The sequence below is a fragment of the Aulonocara stuartgranti genome (assembly GCF_965226115.1).
Source record: "Aulonocara stuartgranti genome assembly, chromosome: 19".
Lineage (NCBI taxonomy): Eukaryota > Metazoa > Chordata > Actinopteri > Cichliformes > Cichlidae > Aulonocara > Aulonocara stuartgranti.
Genome location: NC_138955.1, coordinates 28,198,015 through 28,211,084, shown reverse-complemented (window position 1 = coordinate 28,211,084; position 13,070 = coordinate 28,198,015). Strand labels below are relative to the sequence as shown.

Below are 13,070 nucleotides of genomic sequence, written 5' to 3'. Positions count from 1 at the left end.
TCAAAATTGTGTATTCCCTTTTCTTGAAAGTATTCTTTTTGTATGTGACTTTATGTGGAATCATATGTATCCACTGTTCAAATGGGAGCTCCACATTGAAAGTCTTGCAGTCTTTGTTTTGAAAAGGAGAGCTGCTTTGTTCAAAATCATTATCATTGTCACTACTGTCTGTGTCAGTCAGTCTCTCTTCATCACTGTAATCCAGAGCAGCCCATACATTGTGTCTGTTTAATTTAACAAAAGTGTAAAGAGCTTTTGGTGTCATCTTTTCACCAAGTTGTTTGCATAGATTTTGCCATATGTCATCACTTGGAGTTGAAACTTTTCCATTTTTTATGACTGCTTCTTTAGAAGCACGAAGGACTTCAAATACTGCAATTTTGTCCACCACTGATTTCTTTGGCATCTGTCAAGCAAAAATTAAAAATGTGATATATTACTGCTATAATTTGATTATAACTTTAATTCTACATCTTTAAGTGGACATAAAATTACTTACTTTTATACACTGTTTTGACATAGTGAATTGAAGTGTTGATGATTGCTGTTGGTCATGGAATCTAGCTTAAAAATGCAAATAAGATAGCTAGCACATGTTTTCTTCAACTCTTGTTTTTTTTCTCTCAGAAGAAGAATGTGTATGATAGCACCCCCTGGTGATCACAAACCAAACACAGGTCGCTATGTTTGGTTTTTTTGGCAGAGTTGTACCAGTTTATCCTTAACAAGATCTAGTTCAAAATTCATTTGATCGGTATAAAAATGAATGTAGTCAATGTTCATAGCTCATCATCAAAATACTTGTAGATAAATCCGTGCACTGTTGAGATAAATCTGTGTCTGTGTCAATCCCACACATGTTTAATAGCCCACTCATTTAATAGCCTTTTGTGACCATGGCTACAGAAGTTTGACTCTTGCAAAAAATATAAATCGGCCCTTTCAGGTAACATTGACAGTTACCTAAGATTTACAGTTCTTCAGGCTGTTTGGAGCCTTTGAGTTCAGATTTGCTGAATCACTGAAGTGCACTCCTGTCCTGTGTATGTTAATTTTATACAACTTGCTCATGACAGCCCACATACAAATGACAGCACTTTTGTTAATATTACCATTTGACTTAAAAGCTACAGTTCACATATTATTAGGTTAATGTTTTAACAACCATTAGCATTTTAGCATAAACCCTGCTGGTAGCACACTAGATGGAGTAAGGTAATGTTAAGAAACATGGTAGTCAGTGATCCACAACCAGCTTATTGGCTCAAAACACCTTATCTAATTATAAACTGATACGCACCTACTGGCATGCCCCTTTAAATTTCTTCATAAATGTTATTTAATGTTATTATTACGGCAGCACGGTGGTTAGCACTGTTGCTGCACAGCAAGAAGGTCCTGAGTTCAATTCCACCATCACGCCAGGGTCTTTCTGTGTGGAGTTTGCAGGTTCTCCCCGTGTTTGCGTGGGTTCTCTCCAAAGACATGCAGCTTGTGGTGATAGGTTAATTGGTTAATCCGAATTGCCCATAGGTGTGAATGTGAGTGCGAATGGTTGTCTGTCCCTGTGTGTTGGCCCTGTGACAGACTGGCAACCTGTCCAGGATGTACCCCGCCTCTTTATCTTTAAAATAATAGCGCCACAAACAAAATTTTTTGCAGCACAAACCAGCACAAACATAGCACAAACCTGTGACATCAACTTTTGTTTGATTTGGGTGATGTGGGGGGCTGGTTGACCTTTTGACGTTTGCATTTTCATTAATATCTTTAAAACAGAGGCAGCACAAACGACAATTTTAGCAGCACAAACCAGCACAAACGTAGCACAAACTTTTGACGCCAGTTTTTTTTTGATTCCATTAATGTGGGGGGCTGGTTGACCTCTGATGACCGCTAGAAATTTTTCTTGAATATCTTTAAAATGAAAACGGCAAAAAATAAACTTTTGCAGCATGCACAAACGTAGCACAAACGTTTGATACCACTTTTGTTGGATTTGAAGAAGGTGGGGGGGCCAACTTCACTCACATGCCGATCATGCAATAACCCAGCCCTCTGTGGTAGATCTCACTGACAATGAACATAATCGGGCCGCTGATGATCTGTTGGTGGAAAACATAAATTAAGAACCATCAAACCACTTTGTAAATAATGATGGAGCTTCCATAAGTGGATATTTGGAACTGAATGACACATTACCATGGGATGGTCTGCCAAATGTAGGTGAAAGTGAAGATTCTGTTGCAGTTGTTATTATTAGTGGGGATAACAGGGTGGATATTAGTGTGGTTGAACTAAACCCTGAAACACTGTTTACAGAAAAAGAGTCTGATCCACCTCATCACACATTGTCTCTCTCACCGGGGCTGACAGGAGAGGCCAATATTCCTGACCAAGCACCCCCTGAACCACGATCTTGTCCCGTAATACTGACTGTTAGAAGAGGTCATTGTCTTACTGATTTGATCAGTGCCATTCATCCGGCATGACTTTCAGTGTGAAGAATGGCAGGCTATAGCTAGAATGTTTGTTGTAGGGTGGAAACAAGCTGGTTACTTCCCAGTGAAGCTTGCAATACCCTTTCTGGAGGAGATACAGCTCGACAACCAGTAGTTTAAAAGATTCCTTTCTTTTGTATGTCTCACAAGAAGAGCGATCTTTTTGTAAAAGACCACCATCTGATTTTAGAAAAGTAAAAGTAAAAAGGTAAAAGATTAGTAATCAGTGAAAACACTAAAAACAAGCACAAGAACATACATTACATACTTTTCTCTTGCGCAACTGGTATGTCACTTTTTGTAGATGCTCCACCCCCTTTTTCAAATCCTGTTTAGTTTCTCTTATTGTGGCTCCGGCACTACAGGCAACCTCACCCTGACCTGGGCTCACCATCTGTTTATGGTACAAATTAAATATGTTTTGTTCATGATGGAGTAAATGATTATATATGAAAGAAGTGCAACCAATCAAAACTCTTACCAAGGGAATCAGGGCACACATACCTTGTTACTGCTACACTGGAAGAGCGTTCTGTCTAAAAGCTCCTCTGTTCCTGATGACTGCTGCTCTTCCTTGTCAGATCCTTCACTGTCCTCGTCCTGCACAGATCCTCTGTCCTCTCTCCTTTTCCTTTTATTTGCTGCATATGTTGCAATTGCATTGGTGGTCAGTGCTCGGCTCTGGAGTGTGTCCTCTGCAGGGTCCTCAGCTGTGCAAAGCAATATTACTAAATATGAATAAATGTAAGTGTATAGATAAATATATGACTTCACTTTAGCTTATTTAAATAACCTTGATAAAATCTTTTGGCTGTGATGGCATCATGGCACATAAATGTTGCCACTCTGTCGTAAGATTTACGTCCCAACTGTCGCTTGGCCTGAAAGAATAATGTTTTAAAAAGAAACCACATGAATAAAACCCATGACACTTTAACCTACTTCATTGTGTGTCAAAAAATAAAAATGAAAAGTTTTCTCACATACAGCGGGGAAAATAAGTATTTGACACATCAGCATTTTTATCAGTAAGGGGATTTCCAAGTGGACTATTGACACAACATCTGTTCTCCTGAAGGCTTTGGATGACTTCAATTCAGTGGATACAGATGAATTGCTGGAAGTACTTGATGCACATGAGTGCAAGCAGGTCCCTACCAAGGACACACTGCTCCCTGTTTTGGCACAGATAGGACAAAAAGTACTTATTGAGGCCCCAATGTTTGTAATCAAGTGCTGGCGTCCCATTGTGGGTTCTGTAGCTGGTTTACTCCCACCAGAAGGACTGCATCATTTCATTGAAGAAAAAAAACCAACTGTAAAAACAGTGAAGGAGCTTCTAGACTTTCCAGAGGAGATGACAGCTGCCCAGTCAACAGTTTCTCGTTACCTGAAAAGGTACATTGGAGAAATTGATTTCAATTATCTTCAGCTTTTCCTGCAGTTCTGTACAGGATCCAATCTGTTGGATAAAGCCATACTAATTGAGTTAATAGAAACTACAGATTTCCTCCACAGACCACAATCCCACACATGTGGATGTGTACTAAAGCTGCCACTTGGTTATCACAGCTATCCAGACTTTTGCAGTGAATTTTACAGCATTCTCGCAAGCTCTATGTGGGTGATGGATGTGGTGTAGGTCAGTGTTTTCCAACCTTGGTCCTCAAGGCACTCTGCCCTACACGTTTTAGGTTTTCCACCCTAACAGTTCATAAAAACACGGGTGTAGTTAACAGTAACATGAAGGAATGAATGTGAATATTCAATAGACTGGGTGGTTAAGTTCTCTTAACAGTGCAGCCTTTTTTTTCCCCATCTGGTCAGTAAGTGCTTCCTTAGTCTCCCCCCCCCCCCCAATTAAAATAGTAAGCTAAAGGGAATGTTCAGGTTTTTTGAAGTGGAGTTACCTGTAGTAGACAGCACTTAGCACTCTGACTTTGCAGAAGCAGCAGTGAGTGTTGGGGACAATATAAGGCAACAAATTGCTTGGGGAATGAGACCACAAAATAACACCAGTTGAAAATACATATACATATTTAAATAATATTTTCAGTGCTTCACCTGGTGGGAATCCTAAACATAGAAGTGCATCTGTTCCTGCTGCACACATTGTTACTGTGTTTCTGGTTAGTGCCAAAATAAATTACTAATTTTAACATTCTAATTCTAAAGCAATCTAGGATTGCTTTAATCTATTCCACAATAACAAAACTATATGCATCCCTGTCTGCAATTATTCGGGCTTGCAGTATAAAGAAAAAAAAGTCTACTGTTATAAAAACTGGTTAAAATATAAATAGTTGATAAAAGGTTTAAAAATCATATGCTTTGGTACAAATGTATTTCATTTACAGTTAAGAGTCCAATAATTAAAAGGGTTTCATGATTTAGAGTTATTTTCTGTGCACAATAAATATGTTGGGGTGTAACCTAAGCTTATTTACCCATCTAATGTCAGTTATCTCAATATTGTATTGTCATTGGTTGTTGTGCTGACGAGCCAGTCAATGTCATTCTTTTCTGCTATGGGGGCGGGACGAGTGGTAAGTTTGTGTGAATCTGTGGGAGCGGACACAGAAGCTAAGTCCGAAGAGAGAGATGTCGTAAGGCAAACGTGGTGTGGATTTTGCATCTAAGTGTATCATTGAGGTCGACTACCCGTGGTCCTGATATTACTTATTTGTGATCTGCAAGAGGTAAATGAGACTGTGTGCCTTGACATTTGTACTGTAACTATTCGTTATAGTGGTAAAATGGCGTGATATGTGATGCTAACTAGCGGCTTGCTAATTAGCGCAGCTTACCGCATTATGTGGTGTGATGCCATGCTGTATGTTTAGCTCTGTGATTTTCAGTCAAAGCATGCTAATGCTAAATCGTTATGTGATAGCATTTGGTATTGTAGCTCAAGTGTTTTAATATGTTTAGAAGCCGATGGACGCTCTGAAAGGAGAGGGAGAGAGAGGTTTCTGCCCGGATGGACCCTGCTGTTTTCTTACCCCTGACTGTCTACACTACTGGTGAACTAACTGCCCGTTTCTGATTGCCCCACTAACAAACTCATTGTAGTGTTGATGCATGTGTGTTCTAAGGTGCAACTAGAAAAATTTGCATTTCCTGCGAAAATGCTGTGTGGATGCCTTTACGCTGAGGATGTCTGCTGAAAAAAGCTGAAAAAGTTGAGAAAAAAAACAAAAAAAATATTGCCCGAGTGGGATTCGAACCTGGCCCTTCTGGTACTCAAGGGAGGTTCTCATCTCACTGCGCCACAGTCATTCTCTCAAAGAAGAGGTGGAGAGACTGACAATTGTGCTGAAATGAGCAGAAGAGGCTTAGAATTGTGCTGATAAGAGGTGGAAAGGCTGAAAATGTTTCAGAAGAGGTGAATAAGCAGAATTTGGGCAGAAAAGAGGTGAAAACTCTGAATATTTTGCTGAAAAGAGTTCAATCAGTAAAATTTCTTCTGAAAAGAGTTCAATCAGCAGAATTTTGCTGAAAAATGTTTTTTTCTGAAAACAGCAGAAAAAACTGAAAATTTTGCTGAAAAGAGTTGAATGAGCAGAATTCTGCTGAAAAGAGTTCAATGAGCAGAATTCTGCTTTGAATCATCTTTAGATTCATCTTGTGTGGGTCTGCTATCATGTGTCCCATCCTCTTCAGATGCTGCCACCATCTGTTTTCAGAGAAGACAACAATATGTTTGGTCATTTTTGATGGATTGATTGTGGAAGCACTGAAACTGAGGATGAATTTCACATCTCTTTGTGGCACAGGACACCCAGTTTTGTTTTTCATGGCTACCTTAGGAATCCTTTTACGTTCTTGTTCTTCCTCCTCTTCTGAATAGCCTTCAGATTCATCCTGTGTGGGTTTCCAGTCATCTGTCCCATCATCTTCAGATGAGCTCACAGACTGTTATTAGAACAGAAAAATATATATTTTACTCATTTTTCATGGATGTGTGGAAACAAAACACTTACATCTTTAACTGCAGGAGAAGAAACTCTGCTGGATTTTTCCTGCCCACCTTAGGAACCCATTCCCTCGCTTCATCCTCCTCCTCCTCTTCTGGATTGTCTTCTTGTGTGAGTTTCCCCACATCTGTCCTATCATTTTTGTAAAAGACCACCATCTGATTTTAGAAAAGTAAAAGTAAAAAGGTAAAAGATTAGTAATCAGTGAAAACACTAAAAACAAGCACAAGAACATACATTACATACTTTTCTCTTGCGCAACTGGTATGTCACTTTTTGTAGATGCTCCACCCCCTTTTTCAAATCCTGTTTAGTTTCTCTTATTGTGGCTCCGGCACTACAGGCAACCTCACCCTGACCTGGGCTCACCATCTGTTTATGGTACAAATTAAATATGTTTTGTTCATGATGGAGTAAATGATTATATATGAAAGAAGTGCAACCAATCAAAACTCTTACCAAGGGAATCAGGGCACACATACCTTGTTACTGCTACACTGGAAGAGCGTTCTGTCTAAAAGCTCCTCTGTTCCTGATGACTGCTGCTCTTCCTTGTCAGATCCTTCACTGTCCTCGTCCTGCACAGATCCTCTGTCCTCTCTCCTTTTCCTTTTATTTGCTGCATATGTTGCAATTGCATTGGTGGTCAGTGCTCGGCTCTGGAGTGTGTCCTCTGCAGGGTCCTCAGCTGTGCAAAGCAATATTACTAAATATGAATAAATGTAAGTGTATAGATAAATATATGACTTCACTTTAGCTTATTTAAATAACCTTGATAAAATCTTTTGGCTGTGATGGCATCATGGCACATAAATGTTGCCACTCTGTCGTAAGATTTACGTCCCAACTGTCGCTTGGCCTGAAAGAATAATGTTTTAAAAAGAAACCACATGAATAAAACCCATGACACTTTAACCTACTTCATTGTGTGTCAAAAAATAAAAATGAAAAGTTTTCTCACATACAGCGGGGAAAATAAGTATTTGACACATCAGCATTTTTATCAGTAAGGGGATTTCCAAGTGGACTATTGACACAACATTTCCACCAGATGTTGCCATCAAGCCAAATATTGAAGTCATACAATCAAATCAGAACATATAAGTATACAAGTTAAACCATAATAAATAAAGTGAAATGACACAGGGAATAAGTATTGAACACACTTTATTCAATACTTTGTAGAAAAGCCTTTGTTGGTGATTACAGCTTCTAGACGCCTCTTGTATGGATAGACCAGTCGTCTGCATTGCTCAGGAGTGATTCTGGCCCATTCTTCCACACAAACGGTCTTTAAATCTTGAAGGTTCCTTGGGCCTCTTTTATGAACTTTAATCTTCAGTTCTCTCCATAGATTTTCTATGGGATTTAGGTCAGGTGATTGACTGGGCCATTCAAGCAACTTGATTTTCTTTCTTTGAAACCACTTCATTGTTTCCTTGGCCTTGTGTTTGGGATCATTGTCTTGCTGAAATGTCCACCCTCTTTTCATTTTTAGCTTCCTGGTAGATGGCAGCAGATTTTTATCCAGAATGTCCCGGTACATCTCTCCATTCATCCTGCCTTCAATAATATGAAGTCTGCCAGTACCCCTTGCTGAAAAGCAGCCCCAAACCATGATGCTTCCACCCCCAAACTTGACTGTTGGTATGGTGTTCTTGGGGTGGTGAGCAGTGCCATTTCTTCTCCAAACATGGTGTGTAGAATGACTGCCAAAAAGTTCAATTTTGCTTTCATCTGACCATACTATAGTCGTCCAATAATCCACAGGCTTCTCCAAATGCTGTTGCGCAAATTTTAACCGAGCCTTGACATGCTTTTTGTTCAGCAATGGAGTCTTGCGTGGTGAGCGTGCATGGATGCCATGGCGGTTCAGTGCATTGCTTATAGTTTTCTTTGAAACAACAGTACCTGCTGATGCAAGGTCTTCCTGAAGTTCTGTCCGAGTGGTTCTTGGCTCTTGGAGAACCCTCCTGATTATTCTTTGGACTCCTCGGACAGGGATCTTGCGTGGAGCACCTGATCGTGGCAGGTTTATGGTGAACTGATGCACTTTCCATTTCCGGATAATGGCCCCCACAGTGCTCACAGGAACATTCAGCATTCTGGAAATGCACCTATAACCATTCCCATCAAAATGCTTTTCAACGATAAGATTACGAAGATCTTGAGAGAGTTCTTTGCTTTTACCCATCATGAAGTCTTTCCTGTGTGCCTTCTGGGTAATGAGGAGCCTTTATAGGCCATCAATTAGGACTAAAGCAGCTGATATCAATTAGTACTGATAGGGGACAGGATTTCTCTATCAATACTGACAGATTTCAGGTGATCTCCTGGCTTTCTATGTCATTTTGCCCCTTGTTATCTCCATGTATTCAATACTTATTCCCTGTGTCATTTCACTTTATTTATTGTGGTTTAACTTGTATACTTATATGTTCTGATTTGTTTGTATGACGTCAATATTTGGCTTGATGGCAACATCTGGTGGAAATGTTGTGTCAATAGTCCACTTGGAAATCCCCTTACTGATAAAAATGCTGATGTGTCAAATACTTATTTTCCCCGCTGTAAGTGCTACAGGAGGAACGTAGCATGTTGAAGGTGGGGGCAATCCCCAGATTCATCATCTCCCAGGCTGCCTTGAAAAATACCGGTAGTCTATGAAGAACACCTCCACTAGAACTGTGGAAAAAAGTCGGTGCCTCCGAACCGCCTTCAACATACTCTCTGATATGATTGTAACGCTGCAACCAGGTATACTCATTCTTGTACAGGGGGACAGCTGCTTGCCCATGATATCTTTGAGTTTTGTGCTGTTTAACCTAATACATGAAAAGACATGTTTATTCAGCTGAATAAAAAAATGTCTATGTATACTTAGATTTATATCGTTTTAGTACATACACGGATGATGCGGGCACCCTGCTTAGCTTTTTCTGCCATTTCAACCTCCTCAGTAGTCATGTTGATGATCACTCCCTTTCGGTGACCAGTTATGGCAATAATATATCCGCCCAACAGTCCAAAAAACAATTTCAATATTGTTCTGCTCTGGGGTTGCTTCTCGAGGTCATCTGTAAAAACACAAAGAGAACACTACATGTATTAATATGCTATGCTAACACATACACTGCATTTACATGTCCAGTCCCTTGTGCAGATTATAGAGGGATTTTACAAGCACCATGTCTCAAGGACCATGCAAGCACCACAAAGTATCAAACAAATTTTCCAGACCAACCATACAAAAAACCCAGTTTCCAATTACAAAACCCTGTAATGTGTCTTAAGATAGAAGATAGAAAGAGATAAAAGTCTCACGCCCCGTGCCGCCTCTACATATAGATAACAAATGCAAATGTGTTTGAGTAGTAGAAATGGCTGTTATAATGGCTGAGTGTGTGTGTGTGTGTGTGTGTGTGTGTGTGTGTGCGCGCGCGCGCGTCTGTGCGTCCAAAATATAACTCTAAATATTGAATGTAAATCTGTTCCAGATACCATAACTTGTAACTTGTTTTACTGAGGGTTAGTTATGCTCAGTTTCTGGCATGTTGAAAATAAATGAAACAAAGGAAAGAAAATGTGTAAGTTAACCAGTGTAATGAATCTGAGAATACAGGGAGTGCAGAATTATTAGGCAAGTTGTATTTTTGAGGAATAATTTTATTATTGAACAACAAACATGTTCTCAATGAACCCAAAAAATTCATTAATATCAAAGCTGAATGTTTTTGGAAGTAGTTTTTAGTTTGTTTTTAGTTTTAGCTATTTTAGGGGGATATCTGTGTGTGCAGGTGACTATTACTGTGCATAATTATTAGGCAACTTAACAAAAAACAAATATATACCCATTTCAATTATTTATTTTTACCAGTGACACCAATATAACATCTCCACATTCACAAATATACATTTCTGACATTCAAAAACAAAACAAAAACAAATCAGCGACCAACATAGCCACCTTTCTTTGCAAGGACACTCAAAAACCTGCCATCCATGGATTCTGTCAGTGTTTTGATCTGTTCACCATCAACATTGCGTGCAGCAGCAACCACAGCCTCCCAGACACTGTTCAGAGAGGTGTACTGTTTTCCCTCCTTGTAAATCTCACATTTGATGATGGACCACAGGTTCTCAATGGGGTTCAGATCAGGTGAACAAGGTGGCCATGTCATTAGTTTTTCTTCTTTTATACCCTTTCTTGCCAGCCACGCTGTGGAGTACTTGGACGCGTGTGATGGAGCATTGTCCTGCATGAAAATCATGTTTTTCTTGAAGGATGCAGACTTCTTCCTGTACCACTGCTTGAAGAAGGTGTCTTCCAGAAACTGGCAGTAGGACTGGGAGTTGAGCTTGACTCCATCCTCAACCCGAAAAGGCCCCTCAAGCTCATCTTTGATGATACCAGCCCAAACCAGTACTCCACCTCCACCTTGCTGGCGTCTGAGTCGGACTGGAGCTCTCTGCCCTTTACCAATCTAGCCACGGGCCCATCCATCTGGCCCATCAAGACTCACTTTCATTTCATCAGTCCATAAAACCTTAGAAAAACCAGTCTTGAGATATTTCTTGGCCCAGCCTTGACGTTTCAGCTTGTGTGTCTTGTTCAGTGGTGGTCGTCTTTCAGCCTTTCTTACCTTGGCCATGTCTCTGAGTACTGCACACCTTGCGCTTTTGGGCACTCCAGTGATGTTGCAGCTCTGAAATATGGCCAAACTGGTGGCAAGTGGCATCTTGGCAGCTGCACGCTTGACTTTTCTCAGTTCATGGGCAGTTATTTTGTGCCTTGGTTTTTCCACACGCTTCTTGCAACCCTGTTGACTATTTTGAATGAAACGCTTGATTGTTCGATGATCACGCTTCAGAAGCTTTGCAATTTTGAGACTGCTGCATCCCTCTGCAAGATATCTCACTATTCTTGACTTTTCTGAGCCTGTCAAGTCCTTCTTTTGATCCATTTTGCCAAAGGAAAGGACGTTGCCTAATAATTATGTACACCTGATATAGGGTGTTGATGTCATTAGACCACACCCCTTCTCATTACAGAGATGCACATCACCTAATATGCTTAATTGGTAGTAGGCTTTCGAGCCTATACAGCTTGGAGTAAGACAACATGCATGAAGAGGATGATGTAGACAAAATACTCATTTGCCTAATGATTCTGCACTCCCTGTAGAATAACAGTGATTCTAATAACAGGCCTCACAGAGTGTCTGACCTTGGTGTGTGTGTTTCTGTGTGTTGTGTATAATGTGACACAGTGGAGCTAATAATCTCAAAGAATATCTGACAAACAAAATGTATGTTTTCATTAAATCATAAAATAACTAGAGAAATAAATGGTAATTAACTGAGTTTTAAAGCATTCGAATTGGAAAGGGATTAAGTTACAATGGATGTTCTTGTGAAAATGTCCTAAAGACAAATCTAACTGAAGTAGAATCACATAAACTGAATGAAACATGAAGTGATTGAATATGAATTCTCTATGTTAAGAATAACAATGAAAATGTAATGAAGCATTCACAATTTTAAAAGCTACACATTGATAGATAAGGTGTGGGAAGATATGACGTCCAGTAGGAGAAGGGGGGGGGGGGGGGGGTGAACAGGTGAGGTGAAGAAGAGATTTTGTGTTTTTCTTTTTTGTCTTCTGCAAGATGAGCAGCCCAAAAGATTGGATCGAAGAGGTTCACAGTTGAAAACCTGTCCAACCTGTGAATTCATTCCTTTTTGTCTGCTCATTGTTGCTGTGTTAGGCGGTTAATTTAGAAGGATTTTGATTTACATCCTTCCTCCAACCTCTCCTCACCAAAGAAAAGAACACACTTAGCATTAGCTTAGAGCATCTTAGTTAGATAAGTAGAGTTTAAGTAATCTGATTATTGTTTTGTGATTATTTTATTTTCCTTATTCTTATTTAATTAAATTTCCTGCAATTAAAGTTTAAATTGTGGACACCTTTTATGAAACAATAAAAGTAAAAGTCTTATTCTTTGTAAGTGCAAATACCTCTTACACTTTATTCTAGCCATAATAATGAAAATTATCTTTACAATCATCCCAGAAATAACAAGATCAAAATGTACAGGGCTCCATCTTAAGGCAGAGCTGCACATATTTCACTGCAATGGTGATGTGTTTTAGCTCTGGCTTCATGTGCATTACATTGACCAAGCTGCACATTATTCTTAAATTTAAACTGGACATTAGACAGAAAAGACATAAGCTCAGTTTCAGTGTGTGGGTCACTGTGATGTAAAGATCTGTAGGGGCTTTGTCTTAACCCAGATCTGAAGTCTGTATAATCCCTCTTAAGTAAAATGAACATTCAGTGTCATTGTGATCATTGCAGTGATCCATACCCAGTGCGGCAGCAATCTTCTGGGGAGCCTCATCAATGAACAAAGCATGTTTTTCTGCTTTGACAAGTCTTTCTAAAAAAAAATGTAAGCACAATACCTTAGACACTTTATTATTAACATCATGTCATTAAAGTAGGTAGAGGTATAGATGTGTATTATATACGTACTAGACTTAGATCTCCGCACATTCAGCTGGTGCACGACTACTTCACGGCCTA

The 13,070-nt window shown here is 39.6% G+C and overlaps 1 protein-coding gene across 3 annotated transcripts; it reads right to left on the bottom strand.

Moving 5' to 3' along the window:
• Nucleotides 1-5,701: 5,701 nt before the first annotated feature.
• Nucleotides 5,702-13,070, bottom strand: LOC309696200 (uncharacterized protein). Of its 3 annotated transcripts, XM_082517361.1 has the most exons (5): nucleotides 7,250-9,000; nucleotides 6,961-7,166; nucleotides 6,725-6,850; nucleotides 6,532-6,636; nucleotides 5,702-6,416 (listed from the first exon to the last, which is right to left on the bottom strand). In XM_082517361.1, exons 1-5 carry the CDS (start codon nucleotides 7,368-7,370, stop codon nucleotides 5,979-5,981), a joined length of 996 nt encoding a protein of 331 aa, XP_082373487.1. In that variant the 5' UTR covers nucleotides 7,371-9,000; the 3' UTR covers nucleotides 5,702-5,978. The 3 variants fall into 3 exon arrangements, 1 of the variants encoding a protein (XP_082373487.1); XR_014273372.1 differs by lacking the exon at nucleotides 7,250-9,000 and adding an exon at nucleotides 12,853-13,070 and having other exon boundaries at nucleotides 6,532-7,166; XR_014273373.1 differs by adding an exon at nucleotides 12,853-13,033 and having other exon boundaries at nucleotides 6,042-6,416; nucleotides 6,532-9,555.